This window comes from Protomyctophum bolini (assembly GCF_963924005.1).
Source record: "Protomyctophum bolini genome assembly, chromosome: 17".
In the NCBI taxonomy this organism is placed as follows: domain Eukaryota; kingdom Metazoa; phylum Chordata; class Actinopteri; order Myctophiformes; family Myctophidae; genus Protomyctophum; species Protomyctophum bolini.
Genome location: NC_137878.1, coordinates 13,346,781 through 13,369,851, shown reverse-complemented (window position 1 = coordinate 13,369,851; position 23,071 = coordinate 13,346,781). Strand labels below are relative to the sequence as shown.

General features: G+C 43.1%; 1 protein-coding gene across 3 annotated transcripts in view; it reads left to right on the top strand.

The window, feature by feature from the left end:
• Positions 1-3,945: 3,945 nt before the first annotated feature.
• Positions 3,946-23,071, top strand: part of tmem64 (transmembrane protein 64) — a 33,467-nt gene continuing 14,341 nt past the window's right edge. For 2 of the 3 annotated variants that reach the window (XM_080787982.1, XM_080787984.1), the window contains exons 1-2: positions 3,946-4,540; positions 5,044-6,012. In XM_080787982.1, the coding sequence (XP_080644108.1) occupies positions 5,284-6,012 (729 nt within the window). In that variant the 5' untranslated portion in view covers positions 3,946-4,540; positions 5,044-5,283. The remainder of the gene's footprint in view (positions 4,541-5,043; positions 6,013-23,071) is intronic. The other variant, XM_080787983.1, reaches the window with a different exon arrangement.

Sequence of the window (23,071 nt, the reverse complement as noted above, 5' to 3'; positions counted from 1 at the left end):
CGGGATTCCTATGATGAAGACCATGATGGCGGCAACAAAGCAGGTGATGCAGCAGAAAGCACCCGCTGGTAGAACACCTGGTACGAGAGACTTCCCAGGCCCTTCAGAGCATGCACACAGGCACGCACACAGACACGCACGCACGCACGCACGCACGCACGCACGCACGCACGCACGCACGCACACACACACACACACACACACACACACACACACACACACACACACACACGCACATTTATAACATTCACTCACATTAATAAGGCACAGTGATTACAATATTTTAAGCATTAAAAACACATTCATCACAATTAATAACATTTGGCGAGAAGCATTAGAACTATAATAAGAATTTTGTTATTATTATTTTTTAAATGTGTAACTCACCTAGAGGCGACAGGTGCGTAGGAGAGGGTAAGGTGCCCGACAATGAAAAAGAACAAACACTCGCACACTGTCTTCAACTTTAGTAGGAAACAGCAACGTTTCAGGCTATCTCATAAAGATAGCCTGGTCAAGGCTTATTTTACACAAGATATGCTGTATCTGTACCTGGGAACACAAATGGCACAGAATACTGTGCCATTTGTGCAATTTTTTTCCTATTTTTTTATGGTCACGTTTTTGACCTCAAGGTTTTGACCTCAAGGTTTTCTTTTAAGTGAGATTACGTCTCTGCTGCCTGTTTATCATGTCACGTGTCAAATGTAAACCATAGGCTACAATTTACAACTAGTGGCCTACCTACTATGCCTGTTGGGTATGTATGCAGAGCTCAAGAGTTCAATGTTCAATCGGCAGTGGCTCAGGGGTAGAGTGACCGGATGGCAACTGCAAGGTTCCCAGTTCGAACCCGCCGGGCTCCCCCAGAGTTAGTGTCGAAGTGTCCTTGAGCAAGACTCTGAACCCCAAATTGCTACCGATGTGCAGGTTGGTGCCTTGCAGCCTTGCATGGTTTCCCCCCGGCATCAGTGTGTGAATGTAAATGCTGACTTTATATAGCGTCTTTATCCAAGGTGCTTTACATAGATTGTGCATCAATTCACCCATTCACACACCGATGGTGGCGGAAACCGTGCAAGGCACCAACTAGCACATCAGGAGCAATTTGGGGTTCAGTGTCTTGCTCAAGGACACTTCAACACTAACTCTCTGGGGGAGCACGGGTTCAAACAGGCAACCTTGCTCTACCCCTGAGCCACCGCCGTGTGTGTGTGAATGGGTGAATGTAATGCACAATCTCTGTGAAAGAAATATATAAATTTACCATTTACATCCATAAATCTTCTCTTCGGCCTTCCTCCAAACCATATATCTCCAAAACACCTGACATGCGCTGTTCCTCTGATGTTCCCTGATCCTATCCATCCTTAGAATACACAAGGCAATAACACACCAATTGAATCACTTTTGCGTAATAGGTCACAGCTTCAGGACATCGATAATATGTTACAGTAAAAGCGAGAAACCAGTAAAAGTGAGAAAATCGGAATGGGGGGTGGGGTGGTTGTTTTTCCGGCGGGAGGCCGTGGCTGGGTCCGGGCCAGTTCTCTTTGAAACCATTCACACTGAGCATATAACTGCAGCCAGCCATGCAGCGTTACGTCTTATGGCTGCCTGCAGCTATATTTACTTTTTGTTTTCTACTCGTTTATAATTTTGCATTGTATTGTATATTTGTCTATCATTACAGCAATAAATAATAATAATTTATATGGGGGGGAGAAAAAAATAAATAATAATAATAATATATATATATATATATATATATATATATATATATATATATATATATATATATATATATATATACATAAACACACACACACACACACACACACACACACACACACACACACACACACACAGGAGTACAGTATTCAGTCAAACAATCAAAACATACACTGGAGGGGCTTGCATTACTTTGATTCTTCAAGTGTCTGACTCCAGAGCCATAAAACAGTGCAACAACAGCTCTATCTAGTGATAGTAGTGAGTGATACATGGAACGTGGCTGTGTGTCTACTGTGTGCGTGTGTGTGCGTGTGGTGTTTATGCGTGTCTTGTGTGCTTTATGGCAAACGTCCACTAGATGGAGGTGTTGCACTGATTTATGGCTCTGGAGTCGGACACTTGAATCAAAGGGCCCTCATGCAGGCCCTTTAATGTACAAGTGGGTTTTCATTGATTGATTGATTGATTGAATACTGTATTAACAGTTTACATGGACAAGCACAGGGAAGTTACAGTATAATAGTACAGTACAGGCCTGCTTAAAGGACATTTGTTTCCATTGGGGCTATATTTTATACTGAAATCATTGAAACATTAAACAATAGACAATATACAATACTAAAAAAAACAGTCATATAAACAGGTAGAAAATGGGTCCACGTCTCGTACATGTACATCTGTAATCCACATAACTCTAGAACCATTCGCCCCACCGACTTCAACGTTGACACACACGTTCCACACCACCACACAGGGATGACCACCGAAAAGGGTGGTCACCAACTTGCATCGTTCCCAAGTAGGCCAGTGCCCGATGCTGGACACAGGTCCATCCATCCATCTTGAACCGCTTATCCGCAGTCGGGTTTGTGGGGGCAACAGCTCCAGCAGAGATGTTCCAGAGCAACATTGGTAACCGAGGCCCGGGCGTCCCCAGCGGGAATCGAACCCAGGACTTTCTAGCTGTGAGGCGACAGCACTACCGAGTCTGTAGTACCGACTGTGCCACGGTCCGCGCCCCCAGTTTATTGTTTCTAGTGTAACTTCTGACGCCATGTGGGGGGGCTCCTACACACAAAAATGTGGAAAATGTAAAAAAAGTCAAAAGTAAATAATCAAATCCCTCCTGAGTCCATTTTATGCTTTCATGCTTACATTTTTGTCATTTTTATTAGTGTGTTTCTCGTTTATATTCTGTGTTCTCCTGCCTGTTCTCTGTTTTTGCCACTGATGTACAGCACTTTGGTCAACCTTATTGTTTTAAAATGTGCTCTATAAATAAAATTTGATTTGATTTGAAATCTCATCAGTAAGTGCTTCCCATGCAAAAGGGCCTCATTAATAGCCACAAAGGTTATGGCTTTTAAAAGGATAGTGTTACTTGAAGAGTGAAGACACAAGGAGATCAAATCAAGTTCTACCTGGTATAAGTATAGCTGGTATAACTTGATTTAACTGCTAAACTGTTTATTTGGTTTAGCACGTACGGTAGGTGGTTTCCATTGAGGTGATCAAGCCATTCTCTGTTGCCAATGGTTGGGACAACAAGGACGCATGACTAGACAAAAAAAGAGATAGTAATAGTAGGGCCTCGTAGGCATACATGATGAGTGATTAATGAAGGGCATGCCAGGATTTGAATTGAATGCGGTGCGAAGGCACCGAATGACCGAACTGTGATCAGAGGTGACTCGTGAGCTAACTTTTAGGTTGGAGTATGAGTGTTATTATTATTGTGGTTGCCTATAGGCAAGCAGACTATATATCAATCAATCAATCAATCAGTACATATGGAAAACCTGGTTTCTACTTTACTGCTGAGTGCTCAGATCCGGTCTAGAGCCCGCCTACTGTATAATGTCATCTATAAACACGTTGCACCCAAAATGCACCCACACAGATTGTTTCCGTATCTGCTCTAGACTGGATCTGCACTGCAGTACATTGATAACGGACAGCACAGCACCCTATGGACATGCAGGCGGGCGTTACCATGTCTAGAGACGGACGTAGTTTAGAATCATGCTATGGACAGCACTACCTTCGGCGGAGACGTGTAGCGGTCGGTAGCGGAACTTTGCTCTGATCGGCCAGTCGGACATTTCCGAGTGCGAGATTCCTCGGGGCTCTCGCGATGGTGGTCGGGGGGGCGTGATTGGCTGCTGGTCACGTGGCGGTGTGGGGTTCCTTGGCATTGTGGGACACAAACAGACAGTGGCTGGTGTGTGTGTACTGTGTAACCACACAGAAACAACACTGACACACACATTAATACAAAATACACACACAGCTGCTGGAATCGGATCACAACAACACAAACGGGCTTCTTCCGATCGCGTCTCTCTGTGTGAGTGTGTCTGTGTGGACAGCGGGTTAACGGTGGCGGTGCGTCCTGGGGACAGAGACCGCTGCAGAGGACGCCTGGCTCGGCTTGACTGTAGGCTGTAGCTGTAGCCCCGCTGGCTGCTGCTGTTGCGATGGGACCGGGGGGGGACAGGAGGACTTTGTCCCCGCAGGCAGTGACGGCAGTAGCCGCTGCATTGATTGATGCTAACTGTCGGTTAGCTGGAGCTCCGGGAAACAAGGAGCACTAAACCAAGTCAACCAGAGACAGCCAACCTAGAGCCGCCGAGCCAAGGAAAAGTTTTTGCACCGATTCACTTGAAACCGGGGTTGAAACGGTTCGTGTTATTTTTCCTTCCACGACCCCCTTCTCTTCTCCTCTCCCCTCCTGTCAGTTGAGTCCACGTTTTAAAGAAGCACAGAATGGCGTGTGTTCCGGACAGACTGCATGCCGACCGTCTATGTAAGCGTGTGTGTGTGTGTGTGTGTGTGTGTGTGTCTGTGAACTGACATGTACAACTAGTAGTTGTAGGGCTGGCAGCTATATTGATTATCTTCTTCTGCTGTTGTTCTATTGATTGCTTCTTTGATTAAGTGGATAATCAAGAAGTGCCTTTTTATATTCATAATGTGAGAACAATTCTAATAGATTTTGTCATGAAAACAAGCTGACTTGTGATAGATCTGCTATTTTGTAAAACAAATTATTTGTAATTATTATCAATTCAGTTAACTGTTGCACCAACTAAACTAGTGTACCAAAGATAGTGCATATATCACTATAAGACTCTACATTTGTGGTTAATGCCTTTATGGGTTGCCAGTTGCCACTTATAATACATTCTGCTTATATAATATATATATATATGTATATGTGTGTGTGTGTGTGTGTGTGTGTGTGTGTGTGTGCATATATATACATGTATATGTTGTTCTCTGTGTTTGAAATTCTAGTTCTCTTCACAGAAATGTCTCCCCAGCGAGCTCTGAAGCCGAGGAGGGAAGGTTAAAGACGGTTGGCCTGAACTCCGGCCGGCCCCTCAAGACTTTCTCGACGGGGGGCCCGCCACCATCACCACCACCACCACCACCCCTCAGATCGCTCTCGACTGGGGGCCCGCCACCATCACCACCACCCCCCAGATCGCTCTCGACTGGGGGCCCATCACCACCATCCCTCAGATCGCCAACATCACCACCACCACCATGTGGACATCGGGATCCGGCACAAGCCTGCAGCTCTTCTCCAAGCTCCTGAAGCACGCGGCAGGCAAGGCGCAGATCCAGCTCAACCGCTGGCTCCAGAGGACCGCCGCCGACGAATCGTGCGACAAGATCGACATCCTCATTTGCAGCGCTTTCGACGAGAGGGGCGTCGTCGGGGGCAAGTCCGACACCGACCCCGAAAGCCCCGGCGGCGAGGCCGGCACCGCGGGGGCCTCGTTCGCCTCCGGCGGCGGGGAGTTCCGACACCCGTGCTGCATCACTACGTGCTGCTTCAAGAGCGCCCTGCTGGCCTGCATCCTCACCGCCGTGTGCTTCTCCTCCGTGGCGCTCGTGCGCCAGTACCTCAAGGACCTCCTCCTCTGGGTGGAGAGCCTGGACAGCCTGGTGGGCGCCATGCTCTTCATCGTGGGCCTGATCGCCGTGTCGTTCCCGTGCGGCTGGGGTTACATCCTGCTGAACGTGGCGGCGGGCTACCTCTACGGCTTTGTGCTGGGCATGGGACTGGTCATGGTGGGCGTGCTCATCGGGACCTTCGTGGCGCATCTGGCGTGCAAGCGGCTACTGACGGACTGGGTGCTGAACAAGGTGGGCAACAGCGAGCAGCTCAGCGCCGTCATACGGGTGGTGGAGGGCGGGAGCGGACTCAAAGTTGTGGCCTTAGCAAGACTCACGCCAATCCCCTTTGGGCTCCAAAATGCAGTTTTCTCGGTGAGTATATGTGATGTCTGTGATGTGATGCGGTTTAATGTGCGTTTGTGATGTCTGTGTCAGCCCTTCGTTAGAGGGGTAAAAGACTACCGGTGTATTTTGTTCTGCTACTGCAGCTCTATAAGAACGAGATGAGTTGACATCATCATAAGAAGCTTATACGTTCGTTCAGTTTGGCAGTTCTTGTACCTCCCAAGAGTTTCTAGCTAGCAGAACAATTCCGCTAGCTTAACATTGTGTCAATGATACGATCAGACACTCAATGTGCTCATGTCGTGATTTGTATGGTTTTCTGCTGCAAACAACGTACCATGGGCAGTTTGGAAGTAAAGGTTGATTGTGGCGATTAGGATACAAACCTCTATAATCCCTCTCTCTGGGAAACTACCACAAGCACAGCCAGATTGCAATTCATGAATGGAGAGAGTTTGATGTAAACAAACGGTGACGATCTGTGGTAATCACTGTTCCAGTAGTGTATGTGTGTAGAACGTTGTCAACACAGAGCGTAGCCGCAGCGAGTCGGTTTGAGAATGCCGTAAAAAATAGTTCGGCATCGGTTGTATCGAGTATGCTGCAGTTCAGGTTTTTTGAGAGTTCATGGCAACCGTTCAAGAGCACTCCTTTTGGGAGTACCGCAGGTACCGAAATCTCATTGGCTGATTGCCCTGTGCGAGGGCCACTTAATCACAATCACTGTTTTATATGTGAGCGTAGTTCAGTGCCACTTGAAAATGCAGATCTGCAAGCTCATAACGTGCCACGTCATTGTTGTGCTATTTCAATGTTGTTTGCACAGATGCTACTGTAAGTAACAGTTTATTGTGTACCCGGTATCCTAGTTTCTGTGAGGCACTGCATTGTTCTCTGTGAGGCACAGCATTGTTCTCTCTCAACTAGATTATTTACCTTTTTATTGACAAGAAAAACCATGCTTACTCTTGCTTATTCTGATCTCACACTTGTATTGTATTACATCGCTCTGGATAAGAGCTTCTGCTAAATGCCTAAGTTATAAATTACTAAATTGTAGATCTGCTATTTTTTACATTAGGGACACCGTGTTGAACAGGGAGGAATGCTTGACATTATGACCAAAGTAACCCTTATCAGCTACAGTAAAGTCAGGTTGCAATTATGCCACCAAACCTACACCAAGAAGAAGTGTTTTAGACGAGAGCATTGGCCTTCATCAGGGGTATGGGGCCCCTAGGGGTCCTTAGAGTTACTGTGGGGAGGCCAAGTATGGGTGGGCTTGTAGATCGGCTATTTTCGGTGAAGACATTCGGTATGTCGTGCAGAGGGACAAGCAGACCATGTACAGAGCCAATAACGTTTACTAGTTATTGAGGGCTCTTCAAGTGGTTAAATGTGTGAAAATTCACATTAACATGACTCCAACTATTAACAGAAAAGATCATGTGAAAACAAACAAACAAGCTGTCAAACTAGTCTGTGAAGCTATCTATGAAATCTATGAAAAAGTTTAATCTGACACAATTCTATGTCCCTGCTTCACCATTCACATCTCTAGTCTGTACCATAAAGCGCCAGAAACGAGTCCACAGCCAGAGTTGGGTGTTAAATCATGTTAGTGGAGTAATGCTGTCCACGCATGGCTTCCATTACCTGGAATGACCTCTGCTTCCAGTACAGTAGCTCTGCTCCTGATACTGTAAAACAAACCAGTGCTTCTCAAAGTGTGACTCAGGGACCCAAAAGCTCAACAGTTTAAACACGCAAGCCATATTTTATTCAATATTTCAGGCTATTCAAAATATTATATATATTTCCCAAAAATGCGTCACCTATCCCACTCTGTCCTGTGGAAAGCCTGTATGACTTAAAACGTATTTAAAATGCGGATTAAACAATGGAAACATAACTCGCGAACGGGAGGGAAAGTGTTCTACAGTCAACAGGTCAGGAGTCAAAGTGTTAAGTTTGCCTGGTGGATGGTAAAGGGGGAGGGGTTAGGGGAGGGGATGATATTATGATGTCACTATATCACTGTTTTTTTCATTGGCACATTTGACTGTCAAGGTTTCAGCCTCCAGGAAGATACCCTAAAATACAAAGGGAAGACATCATTGCACATCATAACCACACCAAGGGGTCTAATTTAGTACCGTCACTTGAAAACGCATGAAAAACTGGAAAAAATACAAAAATCACGGCACTCCATCTTCTTTAACCACATGTTATGCTGTGACTATCGAAAGATCTTGATGTAGAGATCATGGGCAGCCGTCGACCTTCTGATTACCAGATGGCCTAGCTACCCCCCCCCCCCCCCCCTCCGAATCGAATTCAGAACCAAGCTCACAGGACCAATTCCCAGCAGTATTACAATGATAGTATTTTCTTCATTTTTTTCCTATTAGTTCCATCGCATAGGGACCCTTTGTTTTACCACCCCCGGAGTCATCAATTATTTTATCAATCTCGTGTCTGGTCAGAGCAGTGGTTCTCAAATTGGGGTCGGGGTTCCCCTAGGGGTCCTTGAGGGGGTTGATATAGCATCAAAATCACTTGAAACACACCATATTATACTTATACATCTTATATATATATACATTAAAAAAGAATAATAATAAAAAAGAAATATATAAATTTTATATATATATATATATATATATATATAATTTACACTCATTCTCCTTTATGGGGTCTCCCTGGGACAAAATACTTTCATGTGGGTGTCTGTGGTGGCTAAATACAATATTAATTATTTGGCTGGACTCCTCCTTGACAGAATAAATAATAAATATCTTTGAGAACCACTGTTCCATCATCACATTTATTTGGGACCCTTTGTGTCAGCAGCCCGGGCTTAAGAGACATCAGTTATTGTATCAATCTAGTGTCTGTTGGAGTTGTTCTTTATTCAGGACACTTCTTCTGTGAACTCCCAAAATAACTGGGTTAGGTTGTGCGGCTCACTGTAGCGCTTGAGGTGTCATATCTATTACACAACCTTTAAGTGCTGTTCCCTTTCTTCTCTCGGCACACTTTTACAATCTTTTGAAAGTAGGCTCCACGTCAGTAAAAGGTAAACTGAGTGAGTACATTAAACTCAAGTACTTTTACTTTATTTGAGCAGTTCAAACTTTCAATGCTTTATACTTCTACTCTTCAACTTTTGACTCCGCCCACCACAGTTATTTGAAAACTTTACTTTAGTTGCTGGTTTACTGTGCAGATTCAGATTTAGATATTTTTACATACACATACATTCGAGGAGTAGTTCAGCCAAAAAAATTAAATGTTCTATCAATTACACAGTATGGATTTTTTTAATATTATTATTTTGTCGCATTCATGAGCCAATAATTTGATGATCGGGTTATCACTTATCAGTCAGTATAGAAAACTCTGCCGGAGATTCCGCCGATCATCAAATTACTGTTTAGGAATGCGACAAACACCACGGAGTGAAGTGAAGTTGTGAACTACTCCTTTAAATACTTAAGCCCTGTGTTCTACTTTGGTTACTTACAAAAATAGCCGATCTACAATGACAATGTCACAACATTGTGAGCTTGAAGATTGGCTATATTTGAAATATTTTTTAAGAATTTGTGAATTGGAACATTCTTCATAATGAGTGATTTTACTATCTACACTGGTATTGCTATTTTTACTTAAGTACAAGTACTTCCAGGTGGAAAGTAAAGTTCACACACTGCTGTTCCACATGAGGCTGTGAGTTGAACACCTAATCAGCTCCATTCATATCTAGGAGTTACGCAGGTCCCAGCAACTTTATGATTGGTGGGTGGGGTCCCAGCAACGTTATGATTGGTTTGATCGTTGATCCTCTTGAACCGTACTGTCCCAATTCTGCAGGCGAACATTTGGAGCGAATAGCAGACAAGTTTTTAGGGCTGGGTTCCGGGAACGGAGGAACCGGATCCAACATTGAGGAACCGGAATCGGTTCCATCACATTTGGAACCGTTTCCGGAACCGTTTTAATGACACTATCAAAGCTGGTATATGGACTGGACTTCATAGGCCCTATTTTCGCCAGCGCCTTTCCCCTAAACTTCTTTACAGGTTTATACTATTTTTATACTACTAAATTGCTCCTGATATACTGGTTGGTGCCTTGCATGGTTTCCGCCACCATCGGTGTATGAATGTGTGTGTGAAATGTGAATGGGTGAATGTAATGCATGTAATGCACAATCTATGTAAAGCGCCTTGGATAAAGGCCCTATATAAATGCACCATTTACCAAATGCACCATTTATGTTTATTTTAATTATTAATCAATTCATTGTGCTCCAACTTGCAATATCCCCGCCACCCACAGGTTGAGAACCACTGGTTTAAAAAGCCCATAGTCAAGCAGTCAGCTCATGTGATCTAGTCTCCATCTGTCTGTCTCCCTGTTGAAACACAGTATTTCAGCAAGGTCACCACACTGCGCTCCTACAGTTGAACTTGACGCACATGACCTTCACTCAAGGCATGAATAATTTAGACTGGCTCATTACCCTGCTCAATTAGAAGCCGACCCATGACGCTGTTCTGAGTCCGATTTTAGGGAGTCGTTAGACCATCGATGTTTTGACCCATGTATTGTAAAATGAAAATTTTATTATATTATTCTAAGCAAACAAACAATTATATAAATACATAATTATTTAATATATATAAGGTAACTATATTGAACTTCAATAAGAACGTTGAACTTTAATTATACAATGAGCATACATTTTATGTTTTATTTAACCTGTGTATTAAAAAAAATAAATCTACAAGCTCATAATGAGCTTGTAGATTTATTTTGAAAGTGGTTAAAGATCAGGTCCCAACAGCTGCACATTTATAATGTCATCAAACAAGTCAAATCATGTCCTAATATAGGGGCGATTATGGGACTTCTCAGAGACACTCGGATCAGCTAACACAGGGAAGCTGTCTGAACCTTCCCTAAAACATCTGGGACAATGCTCCACACGTCCCAAACTCTTCTCCCTTCTGGCTCCCAAAGTGTTGGAAAGAACTCTCCAATTATCCACCGGGATCTGAAGACTCGCCGTAGTCCTGGGCCATAGAGCACTAGCCATGTCAACCATGTAGTCTTAAGCAAAGGTTAAATTGTAATTTAGATAGCATGTTATTTAGACAGATGCCAGGTTTGTTTGTTGACCTGGCATCCTATAGTTTGTATAGTTTCAATGTACATATTATTTATTTTTCGATATAATAAGACTGATACTAGGTTCTCGGTTTACCTATGATCCTAGATTAATGAGGTGGGGTGCATACGTTGGTTAGACATATTACCAACAGTCATTAGTCAGACAAACCCGTGTTGCGGGTTAAAAATCACCCATGCTGCAGGTTAAAAATCACAGCACGACACTGTTTATACATCTGGTGTTGTGTTTGCCTAATTGCCTTGCTTACTAAGTCCTTCTGGATAAATGCCTAAATTGTACTGCTAACTAAGTAGCTTATGGCAGGGGGTGGGTGTACTGTAGCCGGCCAGCGAGAAGGTCATGCAACAGAGACAAGAGAAGCGTATGGCAGGTCAAATTTATGATTAATGAAGTTGGCCATCCTCCATTCCTAGGTGGAACTTCATTACGTAGCTGCTCTGGCTAGTATATCAACCTTTAACAGTAAAACACCACAAAAAAACGACACTGTTTTCCAATAACTGCATTGAAAAGAGGGTTTTAAATGAAACGGAATGAGAGCAAAGGAGGGAGATTTTAAAAGTAGGGTTGCTGCGACAAGGAATTTAGTAGCCAATACCAGTCATTGATTATCTTCCTCAGGATCAGTACCGAAAACGATTAATAATTACTACAGTGTTACTACTGGTGTTGTGCGGGCCGACCCGTAGCTCACTCACAGAACCTGTGAATTGCCGGGTATATACATTTTTGCCTATATTTTTTTAGTTCTTTTATTGTGTTGAGGTCTCCTATATCTGCTGTCATGAAGTAGGCTATAAAGATAATGACACCACACAGCTGACTGTACTTAATGGTTGATAAGAGTGGATGACGATGAGACGGGGGAAGCGTTTCTTTTGACCCTCTTTGTTCATATGCTTATGTGACGCTGAAAAATAAATGACTCAGACTAGTCGATACCATGAATCTCCACGATTCATTTGTAAACAAAGAGAGAAATGTAGCCTATATTTATTTGGTTATTTTGTTGTTTTGAACATACCATAGTTAAACTACAGATGTGTTGGATCAAAAATCATGGCGAAATAACACGTGGAGGGGACCCCCCTCTCTCTCTCTAAAGAAAGATATTGAATGATCTTGCTAGTGTTGAAAAGCCGGCCGATAGGGTCGTTGATTCATATATTTGTTTGCGGGGTGGGTTAGGTTCCCAACCGTGGCAGGTTAAAAATAAATAAATCAATAAATGACCCGTGCATCACTAGTTACTTCAGCATCTGTACTGGCTTTCACTTCTTAGAATGGTCCTCCCCATATTATTGTACCCATATGATGACACTGTCTTTACACAGACGTGTGGTCAATTACATTATTTACAGTGGTTCTCACGGTGGAGTCCGGTGGGGACCCCCAGGGGTCCCTGAGGGGATCCACAGCTAAATGAGGAACTATCACTTTTTCCCCATTTTAGAGTTTGTCTTTAAACCCTTATTAACCCTATTAAACATAGCCGATCTACGAGTTCACAGTGATTCCGGACGCGGCACTTTGCAAGCTTGTAGATCTGCTATTTTTGACACATTCAGGGAATTTGGAACACATTTTGAAATTGCTCAACAATACAAATCTTCTCTTATGGGGTCTAAGTGACACAAATATTTTCAAGTGGGGGTCCGTGGCCCCGTACACGTACATTTTGAGGGGTTTCTGACATTGAAAAGTTTGAGAACCATTGTTGTAAAATATGCCTGTAGTGTATATCTGTAAAAACGACGGGAGAGGAGAGGGCCATCTATCATAGCCAAAGATGGCTACATTTAGCTACGTGTTGTTGCCTGTTGACTGAAAATACCCAGCAATACATTAAGTCAGCAAGATGCTTGATATTTCTATAGCTGTGTGCCTCGGGGGAAGAATATAGTCACCCCCTCTTCATCCCTTAAATGCAGAGCAGAAAGCTGGAATCGGCATTCGGCACAGGAGAAGAGAACCAGTTTAGAAGGACACATCGCTCTCTTATTTCTCAGCCCCAGTGGCCGTGATTAGGCCTCTCATATTAAGTCTGGCACACTGGTGGTGTCTGGTTAAATCCAGGCCGGAAAATGCGATCCACAAGCTCACAACGTGAGCTCTTGGAACGAGACCTGAATGAAGGCAATCTGGGAACCCATTCAAGTAATACAAAAAAGAAAATAATATTGCCTCTAGGGGCACAACCTCCTTTTGGTGTTAAACAGGAACTCTGATTTGGCTCCTCCCCTATTCAGTCCACTACCTTCCGGGGCGCTCTCTGTGTTTCCTTCTTTCTAACAACAAAACAACAACAACATTACATGTTTAAGGCAGACGGCGCTAACAAATTCAGCCCCTAGCAGAATCTGTGTTGAGAGATTAGAATGAATCTAGCTAACATAGAGGAGAGAGATGACTGAGTGAATTATAAATTAATCTAGCTAACATAGAGGAGAGAGATGACTGAGTGAATTATAAATTAATCTAGCTAACATAGAGGAGAGAGATTAGAATGAATCTAGCTAACATAGAGGAGACAATTTACAATTTACAATTTAGGCATTTAGCAGACGCTCTTAATCCAGAGCGATTTACATTAAGCAAGAACAAAAAAGCATGGGAATACATCACATAAAGACATTTATCATGAAACATGCGTAAGCTAAGAAAGTAACAGTGGAATATCTATAATGAAACTATACATATAAGCTATACATCTATACTACTATGCTACACATATGTACTATGACGTGCTATGACTACATACAATGCACTTATGCTGTCTACATAACATGCTATAAGTCTGTATCAAATGCTATCTAAGTCTACAGAATTGCTATCTAAGGGGGTGGGGTAAGTGCAAGGAGAGAGATGACTGAGTGAATTATTTTCCTTTAGACTGTCTAAAGATACAACCGTCTAACTGAGTGGGTAGATAGGCTGTCTGGGAACCAGAAGGTCGGCGATTCCGACCCTTGACCTGCCCCGGCCTAAGTGCCACTGATCTATTGACTTGACCCCTAACAGCCCCCCCTGTATGCTGATCAAAGCCATCTGACTAGCCATCACCTGAGGCAAGCTGTTAAAGCAATTTTATTTCCCTTCCCCCTTGGAACAGAAATTACTGAAAATCGTAATTTACTATATCATACATCAAAATTAGGGGTTTAGTAGTTAATCAAACTAATCAATATAATCAATTTGAACAAAATAGTCAATGTTAAACGAATACATATTTTCTCAATGTCTGTGATCATGCTATTGTATGACACGTATAAATATGCAGGGCTTAATTGGCTCAGACTAATTGATTTAGTTGATTCATTTTTTTTCTTCTTTTCATGCCAATTAATATAAAATGTAAAACTATTTCTTGATTAATCGAAAACGTAAAGTAATAAGTATAATCACTAGGAAATCAATCGATAGTTGCAGCTCTATTCGAAATCAATCGGTTGAAAATGTTATAAATATATCCTAGCCTTGCAGGGAGCGGTGCATTAGCCTTGTGCAGCGATAGTAATATCACTGTTATAAATGTTACTGTTATAAATGTTATAAATATATCCTAGCCTTGCAGGGAGCGGTGCATTAGCCTTGTGCAGCGATACTAATATCACTGTTATAAATGTTACTGTTATAAATGTTATAAATATATCCTAGCCTTGCAGGGAGCGGTGCATTAGCCTTGTGCAGCGATACTAATATCACTGTTATAAATGTTACTGTTATAAATGTTATAAATATATCCTAGCCTTGCAGCGGTGCATTAGCCTTGTGCAGCGATACTAATATCACTGCGTAGATATTAGTCACTGCGTAGATATTAGTCACTGCGTAGATATTAGTCTCGTCCCTCTCAGTGTTAGATTTTCTTTCTCGCAATGTCCCGCCCCAGGTTCTAGCCTGGTTCCAGATGAATCTAGTTGGCCGTCACCATTTGGGCTGTGAAGTCCTCCCACAATTGAGAGGGGCCATACTTAATCTTCCCGGGGCCAGCCTCCATATACATTGCAAAAGCAGATGAAGGCTGGCTGCACGAGGCTAGGGGTGCATACAATGTATACTCGATGGACATACTGTACATTCAGAACCATTTTGCATGTTCTTCCAAATGAAATTTCTGTGTAAATGACAAAGTATAGCTTTCATGGTTTAGCTCACAGGGCTACTATTCCATAATCCTGCATGTAGGTCTACGTTATGCTAATGAATACAGATAATATGGTTATGAATCTGATCATCAGGGACCTAACTGGTGTACGGTATGTCAAATACCAAGGTCATTATTTGATATTACAGTGATGTAAATAGGTTTTCAATGTAATGAGTCCCGGGATGCAGGGATGGTCTTTCAGATGGGTCCCATGGGCATTTTATGAGTCCCACTTCAACCACGTTAGTCATATTTTTGCCATTTTTAAAAATTGCAGCATTTAACTCTCATTTAATTTGATATGCTTATTATGTGGTTGTATTCATGTAGAAAACAGAAGAAGAAATTATTATTATAACTAAAGCTAGTAAAATAAACTAGAATAAAAAACTGTTGTTTTATTGCGTCCCTTAACTATAAACTGCGTTTTGGGATGAAAAATGCACCCTATTTCAATCTCTGATATTATTACAAATAACCTTGGAATGCTGAGTATTGATAAAATCGAGGCGGGTTCCTTTTTAAATTGTCATCAAATGATGTGTTAATACCATAATAACACAGTGCAGTGTTTACTTCCTAAATTCACCCAGACATTTTCAATTCATTTTGAAAAATCCTAGCTTTGCCTAACGAGGTCCAGCCCTGACATCTGGGGATCCTCCCCATACCCATAGCTGGAATATTTTGGAGCGTGACCTTCTCGGAGGTCAGAGGGGAGCTGACAAAGCCTGCGGTCTGAGCAACAATAGGTGAAAACAGGCGAGGGGCGTGTCCTCCTATCTGAGACCTTCACTGTCATTTCTCTGTGTGGAAATGCCAGCGTCACCAAAGACAGGCCAGTGCCCGAGTTAGGCCTGTCACCATGTACATAATAGTTGTCTAATTGCAACTATTTGAGATAATAATTATTATTATTATTATTTTTGCATAATTCATAAATCATTATCATTTCCAGGGTGTGAAACACTTACATTTTCAAACATTTTTCAAAAATAGAAGAAATAGCAGATCTACAAGGCAAGCTTCATATAATGTAGAATTGTCATTATTAAATTCGCCAGTGATTTCTTTGTATATTTAAGGTATTTGTCATATCTGCCCTGTGTAATGTGTGATGATTACAAAGCCTAAAACAGAAATACAAATTGTAACATTCCAACGTTCAATGCAAAATACACATCTACAATCGTCAATCGCAATTATTTGTGACAATTAATCGTCAACTTAAATGTGTAATTGTGACAGCCCTAGCCTCGGTTTGACTTTGCTGCAGGCCCGGTGTCGCACGTTGAAAATAGCAGATCTACTGTATAAGCTCACAGCGTATGTATCTGCTATTTTCATACCCCCTTTTTTAAAGCGCCCCCACCACCTCAGGACATTGTGGTACTGCAGCTAAAACTGTCCAGAAAGAAATGACAAGGACTGGTTATATCAGAGTGGTGATTGAGGATCAAACCATTAGACATAACTTTGAGAGACATAGACAATATGATATTAAATATTAAATGCAGTTTTAAAATGCATGTTATTTGTGCTTACAAAAAAAAACTACAACAGGGTTAAAAACATGGCGGGCAGCATAAGGCTACTTGCGTCTGTTTCAAGCGCTCGGGTGGCACAGTGGTAAGTGCTTGCCGACCACTGCAGAGGTTGTGGGTTCGAATCCACAGCGGTGCACCGACCCGGCTTTGTCCAGGGTCTATTCTATTGTATACTATATACAAACACACTTGGCCCGTGTTCGGGGGAGGGAAGCCGGGCGGGATTGTGACGGATGTATTGGCTGAAGATGTGTTGGCCAACAGATGTGTTGGCTGAAGCACATGTGTGACTTTAACCTAGGACTGACCTTAACGGGGCTGTCAGGCAGAACGTTCCTGTATGACCACATATTTACTTTGTGTTTTTTCGTAAATTATTAATGCCCTAGACTTGATCGTACTACAGCGTCACACAAAAGCATAGAAAGTTGAAAAAAGTAGATGTAGTGCTACTTTTGCTTTGACTCCTGAGTCCTGACAAGGAACAGTTTGAGACATATGAGCTATGAGGTTTCCTCCCAACAGAGACGTTGTACTACCTCGTCCCTCACTCTGATGTAAGCAACACAGCTGCAGCTTGTCAAATGTAGGGTGTGTTAGATATAGGCGTGTCAGTGTGCACATAGAGAAAGGAAGAGGCTTCTGCTGACTGTTTGAATGAAGTGCATTATACAATATTTTATATTGAAAATAATATACGTTTGAAATGTATCCACAAAATTTGAAAATCCAATTCCACGTAGTGTTAAAAAATAATATTCTAAAGTAATTTTAGCCAATTCTGGCAGCTCTGTGCACAGTGCCCATGCAGTATCAATTTGACACAAGACCGGCATAAAACCGGAATGTATGTCACTTTGACAGTGACCGGCTGGTCACCGATGCAGACGGTTTGGTATAAAACTGGCCATTTGGATTGGCGGCCGATCGCTGCATCATTAGCTTGCACATTAATAATAATAACTAGAAATGCACTCTGACGAGCTGCCAACTTGCACTACTTGTGCACGAGCAGAGTGCACAACTTAACTCAGATGTTTCAATAACTTGGTTGAGGTATGTCTATATCTTATAAATCCCGCTCCAGATATCCACTACAACGGATTCTAAATGTTATAAGTTTGAAACTCAAATTGGTTATGTCATCCACATAGATACAATTGGCCGATGACGTAACTGTGTGTTCATGTAAAAAGGGTGGTTCCTGATTGGCCGAGGGCGTCACCAAAAATTCACAATCCCTGATTGGCCAAGGGTGTCACCGACATACGCAGCCGAAAACAGTACTTGCGCCGCTCTACTCGCGCAAGTAATAATAATAACCAACCAGTTGAGAAGCATTTCATCTGGTGTCAGTGAGGACAGATGTAGAGTTGCTCCATATATGCAGATCTAGTATCTCAAACCATGTATGGCCATCCAGGGTTCTATGAGATCAGTGTTGTGATCTTCATATATGGAGACGCCATATATGGAGCGTGTCACGAGGCGTGATGTCACAAGGTGTGGACTGACAACATTATATGGAGGCGTGACCTGACTGACGGATGGGTTTTGCAGGTTTTCATAGTAATTTTAGGATTAATAATGACCACTTAATTGCTGCCCTAAAATGTCCTCACAAGTATAGTAATACAAGTGTGTGTGTTTGAGTATTTGCAGCTGTCTTGGATGTGACCGGGCCAGAGCCAGGGTAGGGGCCAGCCTCGGGTACATTTATAAATGTCTTGATATTTCCACATGAACCTCGCTCTCACTTTTACTGGATGCTTCAAGTTTTGTCTCGCTGAATCTTATTGAGTGTTTCGTCTGTGTCGTGCATGCAGAAACCTTTTATTATCTCCATTATTTAAGCTTTGTCTTTTCATAATACGGGGTGGCGATGGCTCGGGGGTAGAGTGGCCGGATGGAAACCGTAAGGTTGCCAGTTGGTGTCGAAGTGTCCTTGAACAAGACACTGAATTGAACAACCTAATTGCTCCCGATGTGCAGGTTGGTGCCTTGCATGGTTTCCTCTGTCATTGGTGTGTGAATGGGTGAATGTAATGCACAATCTATGTAAAGCGCCTTGGATAAAGGCGCTATATAAATCTACCATGCAAAAGAAGTGAATGCCAAGTTGAAACTTGAAAGTGTGAAGTGTGTCCCACTGTCCCTGGGTTTCATAAATATTAAACCAACTAAACGTATTAGAGCTTGTGACTAAATTATAACTACAGTACATTGGATTGGTTATTTTACTTTCTCCTTCCATTTCCTGAAAAGTAATGGTTTTGGACATGCAAGGTTTTCCCACTGGACAGCCAAGATTTGCAACGGTCGCAGTGTACTTGAACTATAGCCCAGACCTGACCTTGATTTATTGAGGACAGCAATGCATTCTGGGTTACACTAGTAAACGACAGAGAAGGTCTAAGAGATGAAGGAAACCATGATCTTGCGATATTAATCATATAAATTACATAACATTCCTGGTAGTTCACATTTTCTCTTGGAAGCCATTAAACCAAGGGGGTGCGAGTGTATTGAAGGGCGAACCGCAAGTTATAATTCAAGGCAGCGCCAAACAGCTGGTCCTATCGTTAGGGCTGTCACCCGCATTACATTGGTGCTGTTACAATTGATTGTCACAGTGTCACACAAAATTATTGCAAATTTGCAATTAACAATTGAATTGTTTTTGGTATTGAACAATGGAACATACTGTATTAATAAAAAACATGCCTTTTGGGAAATTAGAACTGCACAGGGCAAAAAAAATTAACGTAATTTATACAAAGAAATTACAATAGCCGGTAACATTAATCAAAATAAATATTATACTATGTGGCCAAAACAGGCCATACATATTATAATAATAAAAGGTTCACAGCGAAAAAAGCCAATCTACTCACTCACGACACATAGCGGCTTTGAGAAAATATTGTAACATTTTTGCAAGATTTTAGCAAAAATGTCAAATTATTTGCCCTACAATGACATTCCCTAAAACAGGGCCACCGTGTTCGAAAGTACATAACGGTTGCCGGTGTATTTTGTTATGCGGATGTTTGCCCTTGGCGAGCGCTTTTTCCGCGCACAAGGCTACATTTCAGTGTGCGCCCCGCCGCCCCCCCTTCCTCCTCGTCCCTTGCATGTTTCCGCTGAAGTGCACGCCGTTGCATTATGGCTGGGGGAGGTAACCTGAAACCACGACCAAGACTGCAACCGTTAGCAAAACAACAGGCCCGGCTGTGGTGAAAAAATAATAATAATCTTTTGTGGCCCTTTGGAGGATGAGTTGGACATATTCAGGTCCCCCCACTGTATCTTGTTACAGGTATTTATCATTGCTTGGTCAGTTTGCCTCCCATCTATTACCCTGCATAATGAGGTGCTGAAGAGATGCTGAATTCATCAGGCAAGCGGGGGTGGAAAGTAACTAAGTATACATTTACAAGAATACTATACTTAAGTACACACTTTATACTTTTACTTTTTACGGCACTAAAATTATTTTAAAAACGAGTTAGTTTGTACATTTAGATTATTATTTCAAAATATGCATCAACCAATTAAGCTGCCATGAAATATTTTCAGATGGGGGTACGGTGGTAGGCGGCCGGGCACATATTAACCTCTTAGACCCCAGCATCCATATTCTGGGGGCAACATCAACCAAACATAGCCGATCTACAAGCTCACAATGCGTCTCATTCGCAATGCATTGTGACTGTGAGCTTGTAGTGACGACTATTGTAGACAAAGAGCTTTGGTTGTAAAAAAAAGAAAAGAAATCTGAGAACAGTTGTAACTCAAGTCCAGTTCTCTTAAGACTACAGGGGTTTAACTTGGGCTAATTTGTGGGTCCGTGATATGAAAGACGTTTTGACAACCAACCACTCACGAGAGGTCGTGAGGAGAGTGTGGGAGAGTTGGAAAAGAGGAGAGGACAGAGGAGGGTGGGTGGGTGGGTGGGGGGGAGACGCAGCAGCCTATTAGCCTGCTTCTGGCAGCGCCTGCCCGGCTCTCTTACTGGTCCCTGGGTGAAGACTCTCCCCGCTCTGACATTCCCTTCAACGGCTGGAACAAAAGAGCTCCACTGCGCTGAGCTTTATGTGCGAGGAGCCGTGGCCTAATTCAAGGCTGCAGTGTCTGTAGGGCGTGATGACAAGACCACGCCGCCGCCCGCCCGTCGGCCTTCCAGTGCTCGTCGGAGGGAAGGGGGAGTAGAGAGACACTGTAGACAGTTATTCTCAACCACCAAGTCAAGGACCCCCAAATTGACATATTTGGCCGTCGACCCCCAAAATCTGAAAATATGTTGTGCCAGGGAGAGACCCCTCCAGAAGAGGAGAGATTTTGTTCAAAGAAATCACACCTGTGTGAAGTGGCCAATCACAATTTGCATCCTCACTTTTGTCTTCAATGTTTGTGTTTTGAGGGGCTAGCGCCCCTCAAAGATTTACAAGCTCGCCCGTGTATATAATATAATTATGGAAATACTAAAGTACAGTACTCCAGTAACTGTACTTAAGGTATCACCCATTCACTGGATAGAGGGGGGAAACCCTATATTATTACTGAAGTAGAACTATTTTCAACAAATCTCTATTTCATAAGGTTTGTCTGTTAAGCCCGTGTAAAGTCATTTAAAACCGGTCATGTTGATTAAGCCTTAATCAACATGACAGGTTTTAGGACAGGAACATTTTATTCAGGGTCCTCCACACCTTAATCATTAAGGTGTGGAGGACCCTGAATGAAATTTTCCTGACACGGGGGAGGGGGAGGAGGGGGAGCAGGAACGTGAGCCAAACGTAAAGAGGTTTGCCCTTTGGACCGTGACGCTCTGCTTTCACCATACTACCAACCAAGAAGGTCAAGTGCAGCCGTCAGACACCAGCGATAGCTTCACCACCCAGGAACGACTAGCCCGTATCCCACTGATTCTCAGGTGCAGGGGTCCTGTAACGACTAGCCCGTATCCCACTGATTCTCAGGTGCAGGGGTCCTGGAACGACTAGCCCGTATCCCACTGATTCTCAGGTGCAGGGGTCCTGGAACGACTAGCCCGTATCCCACTGATTCTCAAGGTGCAGGGGTCCTGGAACGACTAGCCCGTATCCCACTGATTCTCAAGGTGCAGGGGTCCTGGAACGACTAGCCCGTATCCCACTGATTCTCAAGGTTGTGGTGGGGGTTATGGCAGTGGTTCTCAACTGCCATAACTCCCAACCACATGATTTTTTGGGGTCCCCGACTCCCCACTAGACAGTGAAGTGACAATTTAAAGATTTTAAGACCCTTTTAATCCCTAGAAAATGTGAGTGAGTGTTGCAACTCTGTGTGGGGGTCCCCAGGGGGTCCAGACCCACAGGACTACGGCCAGGGTGCCGGCCCGGTTCCGGGGAGCCGCCCCATGTCCGAAACGGTTGAGAAATGACAGCGTTACCATGTGGGGGTCTCCGGGGGTCCAGACTCATGACAGAGTTACCGTGTGGCGGTCCCTTTACTGTACCCTCTACTGTACTGTCACACGTGAAATCATCATATATACAGTTCACTGTACTGGCACACCCGAAATCATCATATATACAGTTAATATGTGCTTTGTGTCTGTTTGTGTGTGGTTGCGCACAGGTGGTGAAAAACAACCATGCTATGTTTGTGCTCAGACCCAGGCACCCAGGCACACGCATAGCTCCGTAAGGGAGTGATTGCACCACTCAAAAAAAGAAAGACAGAAATATACCTCATTACTGCATCAAAAGTACCGTATATTTGATATTCCACATAGTAGTCCAGGCGTTTAAAACGCAAAATCGATTTGGACCCTGCCCTGGAGCCCTGGCGTTTAAACAGAACCAGGTGGCTATTTGCAGCAGACCTTAATTTATTTTTGGTTACAGGCCCGATAAAGGGTCCACCTGGGACCCCAGTTGGTCCCCGGGCCTGTCATTGAGACCCAGATCCTATCCTGTACTGACTGGGTTGGTTCTAACCTTTTGACGCACAGAGAGACAGTGCTCTGTCAAAGTTCCGCCCTTTTTTCCACGGTGCAAAAAGGAAGGTCGTTTAATCCAGTCATGCAGGAGGAAACCATCTGTTTGGCTTAAGCATTAGAAAGAAAAAAAAATACTGACAGTAAAACAGATGACTGAGTTCTCAAGAGCCTAATCTCGGGAATAAATAAGCTATTATATAAAC